Source organism: Podarcis raffonei, chromosome 9, assembly GCF_027172205.1.
Source record: "Podarcis raffonei isolate rPodRaf1 chromosome 9, rPodRaf1.pri, whole genome shotgun sequence".
NCBI lineage: Eukaryota > Metazoa > Chordata > Lepidosauria > Squamata > Lacertidae > Podarcis > Podarcis raffonei.
Window position 1 is genome coordinate 23058175 of NC_070610.1, and position 12403 is coordinate 23070577.

The following is a 12403-nucleotide window of genomic DNA, read 5'->3' on the forward strand; positions in this document are numbered from 1 at the left end:
CCATGTACGGCGGTACCTCAGAAGTCAAACAGAATCAGTTCCAGAAGTCCGTTCGACTTCCAAAACGTTCAGAAACCAAGGCGCGGCTTCCGATTGGAAGCCCCGTCGGACGTTCGGGTTCCAAAGAACGTTTGCAAACCGAACACTCACTTCTGGGTTTGCGGCGTTTGGGAGCCAAAACGTTTGACTCACAAGGCATTCAGGATCCAAGGTATGACTGTGGACGACACCTTGCTCAGAGTAGTGGGATGGAAGGAGACAAACAAGGTCTCAGTGAGACGGTGTGGTTTGGTTCTAACTATGCTCTTTTTAAAGGCTCTGCACATGTCAACTGAGTGCCAGGCCTTTTCCATGAGGTAGATCAGGCATAGGCAAACTCGGGCCTCCAGATGTTTTGGGACTACACCTCCCATCATCCCCAGCTAACAGGACTAGTGGTCAGGGATGATGCACCACAATTCCCATATTGATCCCACATTTGTGAAAAATGCGTCCTGCTGGAGATGAAAATTAACTGATTTCCTGCTGAAGTAGCTCATCATCTTTAGAAGATGAAGCACAGCGTATATATATTTATTTTTATTCATTTTAATTATTTTAATTATGTTATTATGATGTGCCTTAGACACAATAAACCATAAAACAAATATGTAAAAATGTGTGCTGCTTTCATATTGGCAACGAGTAATTAGTATTTCTATTTTGAACTGGGTTTTACGTATCAAAATAGAATATATATATATATATATATATATATATATATATATATGGGTTGCCAATCTTCATGGACCAGTCAGTACATGTTTGATAAAGAGCCGTGGGCAGCAGTCATAAAATGGCTGCCATGGGGTGTGGCATAACATAAGATGGCTGCTATGGGGGCATGTAGGAGAGGCTAAGTCAGTGCAAACAGGAGCAGAGCAGGAAGAGCAAGCAGCCTCATGCACTGTGGATATTTGAGCAGATTTACTGAGACTATTCACAGTTGGCTAGGTATGGCAAGAGGAAGTACTTGTGAGCGAAATGGAGCCTGCAAACACAGTGCTGGCAACCCCTGTAAAATGCACAAAAAATACACACAGAATAATTCTACACTTCGTAGATGGTTTTTTTAAAAAGTTCACAGATTGCTCCAATTTGAAAAGAAATATTCTGGCATAGGATGCCATAATTACCTCAATAATATAAAGGACAATATTCTTGTAGAAGCAGTATAGGATGCATTTAGCAATTCTGCTATAATTCCAGGCACCATGGACCAATAGTAAGTTCTTCAAGTACTTGAACTATAAATGATAATGGAAATAAGTTTAGGTATATGTACACAGCATCTATCACTTGAAACAACTGTCTTTTAAAAGTTCATTTATCAAGGGATTTACCTGAGCTATTGAATAATCTGAAGAATTAGCTGCTTGTAGCCCTTCATTGCCACTAATGCCAACACCAACATGTGCTGTTTGTATCATGCTAACATCATTTGCTCCATCGCCAATTGCCAGTGTTACCACTTTTACCTGCTTTTTGACCATTTCTACAACTTCAGATTTCTGAAGAGGTGAAACTCTATAAAAGAAATGTTTTGAGAAATTCCACTTTACCATTTTATTTTTCTAAATGCAAGGCAGCAAAGAAAATCACAATTACTACTGCATGCTTTTTATGTAACTTCTATGATTTCACATTACACTGGAAGCCATTGTTTTTTCATGTAGTTTTTTTTTAAAAAAAGATTCACAAACTGAAAAAGAAATGGAGGAAACTGATTGGAAAACTGAGAAGCCAAAAGAAACCAAAATCAGTAAATTATGGTAGCCTGGCACCAGCATGAACTGAGCCCATTCTCCAACTTTGTTGGCAGGCTTTAGGAAATTTAGGAAATATGGTATTGCTAAGAAATTATGACTGTCGATTATATCACATGCAATACAAAAGAACAAATGTTTCATATAACTATATTTTTAAGTGTAGGGTTTGCCATATTTTGAAGAGCAAAATGGCCATTAAAAGCAAATAAATGCAGTTTGTCCCAAATTTTACCCCCCAAAAGAGGTCATGTCCTGGAAAAAAAGGACACATGGCACTGTAGCAGACTGTTAAAATTATGCCCTTCCCCCCCCATATTGTACTTTTTTTAAAAATCCCACTCCAAAAACTACTTAATATCCTAAATTATTCTAAAAATAGATAACACTTTTTGAGGAGCTATACCTCTCAAAATTGTATGAATGCTTTGTTTTCAAGAAGAAAAAGTTTTACCTGCAACAAATAACAGCTTTACACGACAGAGCCAAATCGAGGAAATATTGCCTTACACCAAATGTCAATGCATACTTCAGTGTTTTGCCATCAATAATAAGAGCAAAATCATTTTCTTTCCTCAAAGCATCACCAAGAGTGCTGCAATGATTGCTTAACGTCTCTCTTGTTGCCTATAAAAAAAATCACCACCAAAAATATGAATCACTTCAATTCTGTTGAACAGTTTTATACTTTTGATATACATTTATCAGTTAACTATGAAACTATTATATTGTGCCTTGATGTAACTAATACATCAGTAGCTTTTAAAACAACAAAGATGAATAAGGACCACATCAGTATTGCCACAAAATAGCCAGGGAAAATAAAAATCCCACTGTAAAAGCCAGGAGACCCTCTTGGGATGATATTTAGTGGATAACTTTTTTACCACATACACAGGTATACTGCTATCAAGTTCAGTGGGATTACACTGATGTAACCTGTTGCCTTTTATTACAGATTCATTAGCTAGGAGTATTATTACCAGTGCCTACTGACCCAGAAAGCCTCGTGACCACTGACCTATAGAAATGTAAATTCCATGATTTATAACATTTGTAGTTCTTTCATTCCCCCCATCAGATGAATGACATTTACTATTTTAGCCATGAATTGTATGGGTGCAAGCTATCTTAAAATCAGATTCTCAATGTTCATTTGTGTTCTCCGTTTTCAGGAACTGATCAAATTATGCCATTTCAGTATAATGGGACCCACAGCAAGGAATTCAATTTTTAAGCACATCCTACTACTAAGAAGGGACTTGGGTGGCGCTGTGGGTTAAACCACAGAGCCTAGGACTTGCCGATCAGAAGGTTGGTGGTTCAAATCCCCGTGACGGGGTGAGCTCCCGTTGCTCGGTCCCTGCTCCTGCCAACCTAGCAGTTTGAAAGCATGTCAAAGTGCAAGTAGATAAATAGGTACCGCTCCGGCGGGAAGATAAACGGCGTTTCCGTGCGCTGCTCTGGTTCACCAGAAGCGGCTTAGTCATGCTGGCCACATGACCCGGAAGCTGTACGCCGGCTCCCTCGGCCAATAAAGCGAGATGAGCGCCGCAATAAAGCGAGATGAGTCGGCCACGACTGGACCTAACGGTCAGGGGTCCCTTTACCTTTACCTTACAACTATGAAGAATAATGTTACGGAAATCCACAGAATTTCCAAATATTAACTATGCCTAGCCTTTCTTCTTCTTTTTTGCATTTTCACATTATTGTACAACATTAACATTTTGCAATTCAAAAGTATGTCACTTAAAACATCTTCAACATCCATGTAAGGTAGGCTATTATTATTATCCCTATATTGCAGATGGGGATTGAGGAGATGAAGCTAATAGAGTAATAGCTTGCCTAAGGCCACCTATAAAGTTTATTACGGAGGTGAGATTTGAATGGATGCATAGCTCTTACTCTTAGCCAATATACTGTATCAGTACTTCAATTTGTATTACTTATCACTTGCTATTTTTACATATTGTCCCTGTCTTACTGTTCTTTTTGTATGTCATTTAAGTTCAGTAACTCAGTACCACCCTCTGGTGGCATACAAAGAGTCAGCTACATTGAATCTCAAATTAGGAAGCATCTGAAGTGAGGAGAGACAAGTCAGGGACTGGCTCGACTTTACAAGGATGCATCGCTGTCACCGACCCATATTTCTCTCTCTGATAAAACCTAGTAAAATAAACACATGACACACCATCATTGTGTTCAGTGTTATCCTGCCCCCTCCAAGCAGAAGAACAAGAACTGGAGCAGCAGCAAGAAAAAGCTGAATTCTTTTATTAGATGCTATCAGGGGATATATATGTCAGCCACATACATGCTTTCCTGCATGTTGTATATTTTTAGTTTTTTATATATATATAAATTTTTATTAGTTTTTTAACGTATCATTTTCAACAGTAATTAAACACACTTTTACATCTTATTCAAAATTTTTTTTACTTCCATCAGTCCTGTCTGAAATTTTTTTAGTAATTTGATCCAAACACATACTGACGGTTTAAAGTTTTTCCAGAGACCCATGCATTGTAAATGATAGCACATAGGCATTAGCACATTTTTTTCAATTATACCTACATCGAGAGAGCCTTCGTTTATGACTAGTAGCCCCATGTTCTTTCTCAAGAGTTTACATGAGTGCCCTGTTAGAAAGAAATACAATATTTTATTAAGAGAAATTAGTGTTGGTGTTTGACTTTTATGCCTGGATTTATGGGATTGTCTGCCCTTTGACCTATCCCTGCCAGCAGGGCCAGCCACCTGCACCATTGGATCTTCAATGATATTCATGTGTGCATCCTTGATAAGAATATGGGGAGTTCCCACTGCAGGGGAAGGGGGAAGGCATCTGTTTGTGAGGCTCTGGGTGAGGGAGACAGTACAGTGTAATCTCTCGCCCTCTTTCTGTCATGCTGTAATGTGGTGAGCCAGCAGGGGCGGCCATAAGGAGAAAAGCTAGATGCTGTGCATCAGACCAAAAAAGGCACAAAACTGACAGAGCCATGCTCCTCTCTGAGCTAGAATCAGAGAATGCACCTCTCCAACCCCTGTCACAAATGTGATCCCGTATTCCAGAGAGTGCGGGAATTGTGAAAAATGTGTCTCTTAATACAGACTTGCCCTATATTGCAAGTATCGCAGCGTAAGCTGAGCATACCTCTGGTCTGATCACAGTTATGGCCCCAAAGGGCACAGGGTAAACCCCGACTGACCAAACCTACCCCATAAAGCGACCAACAACCTGATCTCCCAAACCCACAGACACAAAAAGGGAGAGGGAAACAGTGACAAAAGAAATCAAACAGACACACCAGATGGAGTGGGCAAGCAAGGAGAGAGAAATAGGTGAAGGAAGGGATCTGAAAACTCACAAATGTGCATACCCACCTAATATAACAATCAACAACAACAACAAGAGGAGAGGACAGATATGAAACTCATGAAAAGGGCAGAGGAAAACACAGGGCACCTGAGGACCTGAAAGGACCCCAACTACCGCATTTTTCGCTCTATAAGACGCACCAGACCATAAGAAGCACCTAGTTTTTGGAAGAGGAAAACAAGAAAACAAATATTCTGAATCCCAGAAGCCAGGACAGCAAGCTCTCCTGGCTTATGGGATAGCTACGCGCAGCCTCTCCCGGGCTGAGGAGGCTGCGTGCGGCTAAGCAAGAGCTTGTCAGGGCTGGAGAGGGAAGCCCCGGCTGCTCTGCTGGCACCTGGGGTTTCCGCCGCCAGCCCCAAAGAGCAGCTCAGGAGCATGCCGCACTCCGGCAATTTAGCTCCAGGGACCACACATTTGCTCCATAAGACGCACAGACTTAGTTTTTAAGAGGGAAAAAGTGCATCTTATGGAGCGAAAAATACGGTATCTTCAACCATGTGGAGGGTCACAGTGGGGGGCAGAGCAACTCCTTCCCCTGGGAAGGAGGAGAAAGGCATCCTGAACCTGGACCCTGTGAAGGAATGTCCGCCGCTACCAACGGGCAAAAGATGGTTTGATACTTGTAGCCAGGCTCTCTGGATCATGCCTTCCCCAGGGAGGGGAGAGAGGGAGGGGCAGTGTGAAGAGTGTATTGCTTGCTCCTCTTTATGGTGAAGTGGCAAGAGAAAAGGCCACTTTGGGGTTAAGCTTGTGCCTTAACAATGCGTCTACCTCAGTGGGGGGTGTAAGGGGGAGAGGAGAGGCAGCACAGTGAATGGCATTATTTCTTCTTTCTCAAGCGAGAAATATCCTGTTGCCTTCTAGCTTGGCAAGGGCACTCTGTCTCTCATCTTTGCACCCTAGCCTGTAGCCAAGAGGCAGCGCTTTCTCATAAGTGACACCTGCATCTCAGGGCACCTTAGGGTAAATGCAGGTCTATGTCAGAAAGAGCAGCACTCACTTGTTCCCAGTACACAAATGCATATTTCTTTCCATATTTTTTTTTACTATTATTTAAAGACTTAAAAGAACAATGTAGTATGAAGACTGAAGTCTTACACATTACCAATGTTAATAGCAGTCTCTTGCTTATCTCCAGTAAGGATCCAAATTTTAATATCTGCTTTCATTAGAGTTTCTATTGTCTCAGGCACTTGGTCTTGTAACTTATCTTCTATGGCTGTAGCTCCAAGTAGCTGAAGATTCTTTGAAAAGAGCATATCAGAGAGATTTTTAAACAACAACCACAAATACAGTTTTGAATGTAAAAATAAATAAATACAGAAACAGGGACTCTAGCCAAATAAGCATAATCTAAAGAAGCATTTACTTTGAAATATTTCAGTGACACTTATTTTCAATGTTTGCTTAGAATTGGGCTCAATGCCTTAATGTATGATTTGCAACTCTTTGCTCTTCATGTCTATTTTGATTTGTTCTTACATTCATTCTTTCTGGGAACAGCAATAGCAGCAGGAGGAAATCATCTGGATCTTTCTGGCCTCTTTACCATTTTTTAGAAGTGATCATTCATTTTGAGGCAGTTCATTCTCTTTCCTGCTACTCTGGAAAACCATGGGGCATTAGGCATTTCATCAGTAGTAGTATTTTTGAGGACAAGGGCAAGACATTTGGGAAGGGATGGCCTTAGCAGGGAAAAGCTTCAGCTCTCTTTCAAGACTTTCTTGTATATAACTGACTTTATTTGATGAAGCTTAACAAATTAAATTAAAAAGGCTTTGTTTCAAATCAGTGTGTTGGCCATATTTTGGGTTTTCCAAAATAGACTTATGGCACAATTCAAACCACTTCCCCTCCCCTCCCCACATCTTTAGTAGAAGGTGGAGAGGCTGGATCTGGACTGATCTCTGCGCCAGCTCAAGGCTAGCACAGTATGTCCAAATCAGGTCTGATTCGCAGGATCCAGCCTGGCTCAGTTCTGCTGCCTTCCCACCCATGGAACACCCTATTTGGGGGCTTTATGCTGGCTACCGATGATGGGCAACCCACTGATCAAACTCCTGATCATTTGTTCACCAGCCTCAACCAAGAGAGCTGGACTGAGGGATGCCTCCACATAATTTACCACCTTTCAGCTCAGTATAAAGGGGCACTGGGCTTCTTTTTAAATTGTTTGAGCAAACTGAGATGCAATAACATTCTAAATATGATCAGCATTAGCTTCAAAAGATGCAAGATATGCCAGATACAAGTAACATATTCAGGCAACATACAACACCTACTTTTTCAATTAGTTCATAACTCTCTTCAAGTTTCAGTGCTCTATTTTGTACAGCAGTTGCAGCTCTTTGATAGATGTTTAGCCACTCTCGGTAGTCGTTTTCTGAAATCTCAGCAACAGCAAAACAAAGTGTTCTCAAGCCTAAGGAAATAAAATGGTCATACAAGGTTCAATAATTATTCATTTCTTTATCATTTTTCAGTATTGGTTTCATATGGTACCTCGCATCACAAATATCCTGTGTCATCTGAGTTTGTAGTAGAGTTTAGAATCTGGAAACAAAAAATGCTTCCTAAATATATAAAATAGCCACAGAAGCCACAGAACCATTTTTATCTTACACTGATATCCAGACAGAAGCAACATCTACACCTCATATGATGCACCCCCTGCTTCTTCTAAAAAACAGCACATCATAACTCCAGATTCTTCCAGTATATAGTAGCTTCACGTTAGTGTTTCAATCCAAATGTTCACAGGTATTCAGGTACACTAGAAACAATGGGAACTACCATAACTTTCAAATCACCCCACCCCTCCTCCTATACAGTATTACAACTCAAGTCAAGGAAAGATGTTCAGAACACCAAAGCACAAACTATTCTTCCTAAAACAAAAATAAATATTTAGGAAAGCAGAATAAAGACATAAAAGTAAATCATACAAAATAAACACAAAAGTATTGCGCTAATTTGATTAATACACCAACATATGGAAATGAGAAATGATATTGCGTCTGGATAATTAGTTATAATGAATCTAAAAGAATGTGACCACTCCATTACAAAGATAGTATTCCTCTCAGAGGACAGCCAGCTTGTATGTGAGCATCTGACAACATAATTGCAAACATTTGCCACCAATCTGCTACTCTTCCATGAAAAATCACCACCTCCTTTATAAGAGAAGTGCACCTGGTTTGGGGTATAGGTAATTGCTAAATGTATCAGATGTTTTTGAACCAATCAAAATCTTAAATTTCAAGATGAACTAAAATTTTGTATTTGTTCGCACAAGCTCTTTTTCCTTTGATAACTGTTGCATCGTATTGCTACTTACATGTGTGAATGGACCAACAGGAGCATAATACCCACAGACACACCTTTCACATTCCCTCACATTATCTCAAACACTATGCTTCTCAATGAGATCATTTCACATATTCATCTACCAAACTAATGTAATCAAAAGCAGAGAAATGAACGGAAGAGAAATCAAGCTATGTACATGCGTAAAGGCATCTCTCAGTCACGATGAAAAAGGAAGAACCACTACATTACATTGCATGAACTTCAATGAAGAAAGTGAGGGCTCTTTTACAATAACCACCAATTGTTACAAAATCATAGTATTGTTATTACATTAATGGTTTTATACATAACCAACTATTATGCAAGTAATAATACCTTCTGTAGCAAACAGCTCTAAATGTTTCAGGGTAATTTCCTTGTATCTTGAATTTTCAGCCAGGCGATCATAAATTACTGTGTCCTATAATGGAACAAAACAAATTGAAGCAAGATTTCTTTTACAAAGCAATGGGGGAAAAATTAAAAGAGGAAATGCATTTCTGTAATAACTACAGTCCAACTGTAAATCATCATACTGTTATTAATTTATTTATTTATGCAGAATATTCGTATAATGCTTTTCAGAAAAAAGTCACACAGAATTTTTTTTTAAGGTTATGACTGAAAAGCGGATTTTTGATTCCTGTTACTCAACAAATTCTGTAGCAGTTGTATTTGCACCAGTGCAATACACACAATATACAGACAATATTCACAGCCTTTACTGTAGTATGTGGGTCAGTTGCACATTTGATATGTAACTGATTTATGGGATCTGTACTGCAAATGTTTGGTGCTTATGTCACTGGTGGATTGTCCCAGGCTATATACTTCCTTATTAAATAGGTACAGTCTACAGGACTCTTTAACCCACAGTAGTGCCTCTAATTGACATATACCCTAAACCTGCCATTTAGCTGTCATTTATGCCATTTGCCTTCCCTTTATCGCCCTTTCTTCTCATATATTTGATGATTTATCCAACTGGTCTGATATTTCATCAGTACACAATAATGAATTTCTTTTTAAAGTGGTGGTTGACAGACAAGCAAATCCTAGCTGTAATTTGGTGCAGGATAGGCAAAAGAACCAAACCAAACCAAACTAAAAAGCTTAAGATGCCAGAAAAGGGAAAGGACCAGACCATGCAAAGCACATGTGTAATTCAACCTGAGCGTACAAACATAACCTGAGCATCCTGCAAAACACAGATAATATACACTATCCCCATTATGGTAGCCTTTGGTCCTCAATATATTGTGGGACTACAACTCCCATCAGCCCCAGCTAGAGCACGGCCAAAGGTTGGAGATGATGGGAGTTGTGGCCCAATAGGCCAAAAGTTTTCCAGTCCTGCTTTAGGTGTTTATGTGTGCTCACTGCTGCTGCAGTCTACAGCTCGGAGCACATAGGAAACTAGGAAACAGGATGAAGACTTAGAAGGGCTTGGGCCAAGGTAGACAGACAGATGGAGAGATCAAGGAATAGGGAGGCAACAATATACTATTTTTAAAAAGTCTTAAAAACACAGGCTCTACAAAATGGGGAATGTACTAGAATAAGAAAAATACAGTAGCAGGATGCTGAGGGTAGATAACACCAGGACCAAGAGCGAGGGAACTAACATGGAGGGAAAACATTTAAACCACAGTCACCAAGACAGGACCAAAGGAAAACAGAGACAATGACTAATGCCACAAAATAACAGAAAATTGAAACAATAAAACATAATTACGCACACTACACTACAGTGGTACCTCGGGTTACATTCCCTTCAGGTTACATATGCTTCAGGTTACAGACTCCGCTAACCCAGAAATAGCACCTCGGGTTAAGAACTTTGCTTCAGGATGAGAACAGAAATAGTGCTCCGGCGGCGCGGCAGCAGCAGGAGACCCCATTAGCTAAAGTGGTGCTTCAGGTTAAGAACAGTTTCAGGTTACTGTTACACTGTTAAGAACAGACCTCCGGAACGAATTAAGTACTTAACCTGAGGTACCACTGTATTCAGGCCTGAGCTACAGAAGACAAGACTGAGAGTGTACCCAGCACCTGCTTCATGCAAAGACAGGAATGAAGGAATGATTCAGAACCTCTCTCAGTGTTCCTGCCTCCATCCACGAGGGGAAGCTCATTCCAGCTGAGAACATCTTACAAGCATGGGAGTATGGGATTGACTTTCTGTGATTCAGATTTCAGTGAGAAATCAAGTTCAGAGCGCTGATTGAAAGGTAGGCCCCACGGACCACCATCTCAGTGTTGCTGGAACGCACTAGGGATGCTGGGATGTAGTCTCTAAAACTGTATTATGAGAATCTGTAGTTCAAAGGAATTATCTTCCCCACTTAATGTCACCTGCCATGTATTAATAATACAAATAACCACCACTGTAAATGCGGGGACGTCTTTCCACTCCATAAAACGGTAATCTCTATTGGGCCTACGTCTAACATAACGCTTCACAGCCAATCCTTGATAGCAAATAGTGCAAAGAAATGGAAAATGAAAACAACAACAACATCGCCAACAACTTACAGCCCCTTTGCAGTAAAGTCTTAATTTTCCTGTAGGTGTGCGGACAATCACAGACATTCTTTTCCTAGAACTGAATGAAAGGCATGTTCCATTTCAAACAGGTTTTAAGCAACTTAGTAGGGTGTGATAGACTTATACAATAAACATATATAAGATGGAGCATAAGCATTGATTCCACATATCTTGAAATGAGAAAATGTTTACCGGAGAGAAAAAATAAATATCCTCTAAAATATAAGGCCTACCCCCTCCCCGCCCTACAAATGTTTGCAAAATATTCCATCTATGAAACAATGTAAGTTTTGATAAAATAAGAGTGGTCTTTTCACACATAGGTTTTCTGTTTTAAAAAATGAGGGGCAGAACTCCTCCCCCCCCAACATTAAAAGACCTGGGGGAAATGGTATATGACAATAGAATTATAATTTTTTTTTAAATTATGTACTATAAGAAACACTGGGAAGGGTGAGTAACTAAAAAGATTCAATATAATGCTGTTTTAAATTTATGTTGTTGGAATGAGAAAATTAGCAGTATGAGGTGTTAAGGGTTATTTAATAATTAATAAATGATAAATAGGATGGACTTTACAGCTGTACTATTTCTGTGGACAATGAATTGCATACTTTCATATTTTTTTCTTTTAATTTCTTTGTGCTTTTATCAGTCTCTTTAAAAATCTTATTTTGTACTTTATTGCTATATTACACACTCTCTCTCTCACACACAATGTCCTACTCTAGTTTTCTAGAGTTATTTTGTTGTGCTTATGCTTAAAAGCCCAAATGTAGGACGTTTCATGAATTAAATTACGCTTTGAATGTCCATTTTCTCAAACTTTTCCTTTTCAAAAAGAGACTTCCTTTACCTAAGAAAAAACTGTTTCTTAAATACTAAACAAGAAAAAATTCACAGGTGTTTAATTACCTTGTAAATTCTAGCACATTTAGCATTTCATATCTTTCTTCCTGTCCAAGCTAGGGGAAAAAAAATGAAATCATGATTAATTCAGTCTTTTAAAAATGTTTTCCATTTCCATTCCATGTTTTCCAAAATGTTTGTATTAATAAAACTATTAGCAACAACAGTTAAATCTTTACTATTTTAGATGTACTTACAGATTCTATAATCACAGAGTCTGGTGTTCTTCCAGTGAAAACAAAATGGAGGTGCTTGGCTGCTCTAACCAATGCTCCTTCATCTGTAACAAACCATTCCCTGTTATTTGACTAGCAAATTGCTAAAAGTGAAAACAATGAAATCTCAATTTTTATATACTCTGCAGTTCATGTCTTAAATATTGGGAAGAAAAAGTACACAT

General features: G+C 39.2%; 1 protein-coding gene across 3 annotated transcripts in view; it reads right to left on the reverse strand.

Annotated features, from left to right (window-relative positions):
- ATP8A1 (ATPase phospholipid transporting 8A1) overlaps nucleotides 1-12403 on the reverse strand; it is a 71780-nt gene that overhangs the window by 14735 nt on the left and 44642 nt on the right. For all 3 annotated transcript variants that reach the window (XM_053402833.1, XM_053402832.1, XM_053402831.1), the window contains 10 exons: nucleotides 12201-12283; nucleotides 12010-12059; nucleotides 11083-11152; nucleotides 8884-8968; nucleotides 7479-7618; nucleotides 6302-6440; nucleotides 4389-4453; nucleotides 2260-2432; nucleotides 1383-1566; nucleotides 1176-1286 (listed from right to left, as the gene is read on the reverse strand). In XM_053402833.1, the coding sequence (XP_053258808.1) occupies nucleotides 1176-1286; nucleotides 1383-1566; nucleotides 2260-2432; nucleotides 4389-4453; nucleotides 6302-6440; nucleotides 7479-7618; nucleotides 8884-8968; nucleotides 11083-11152; nucleotides 12010-12059; nucleotides 12201-12283 (1100 nt within the window). The remainder of the gene's footprint in view (nucleotides 1-1175; nucleotides 1287-1382; nucleotides 1567-2259; nucleotides 2433-4388; nucleotides 4454-6301; nucleotides 6441-7478; nucleotides 7619-8883; nucleotides 8969-11082; nucleotides 11153-12009; nucleotides 12060-12200; nucleotides 12284-12403) is intronic.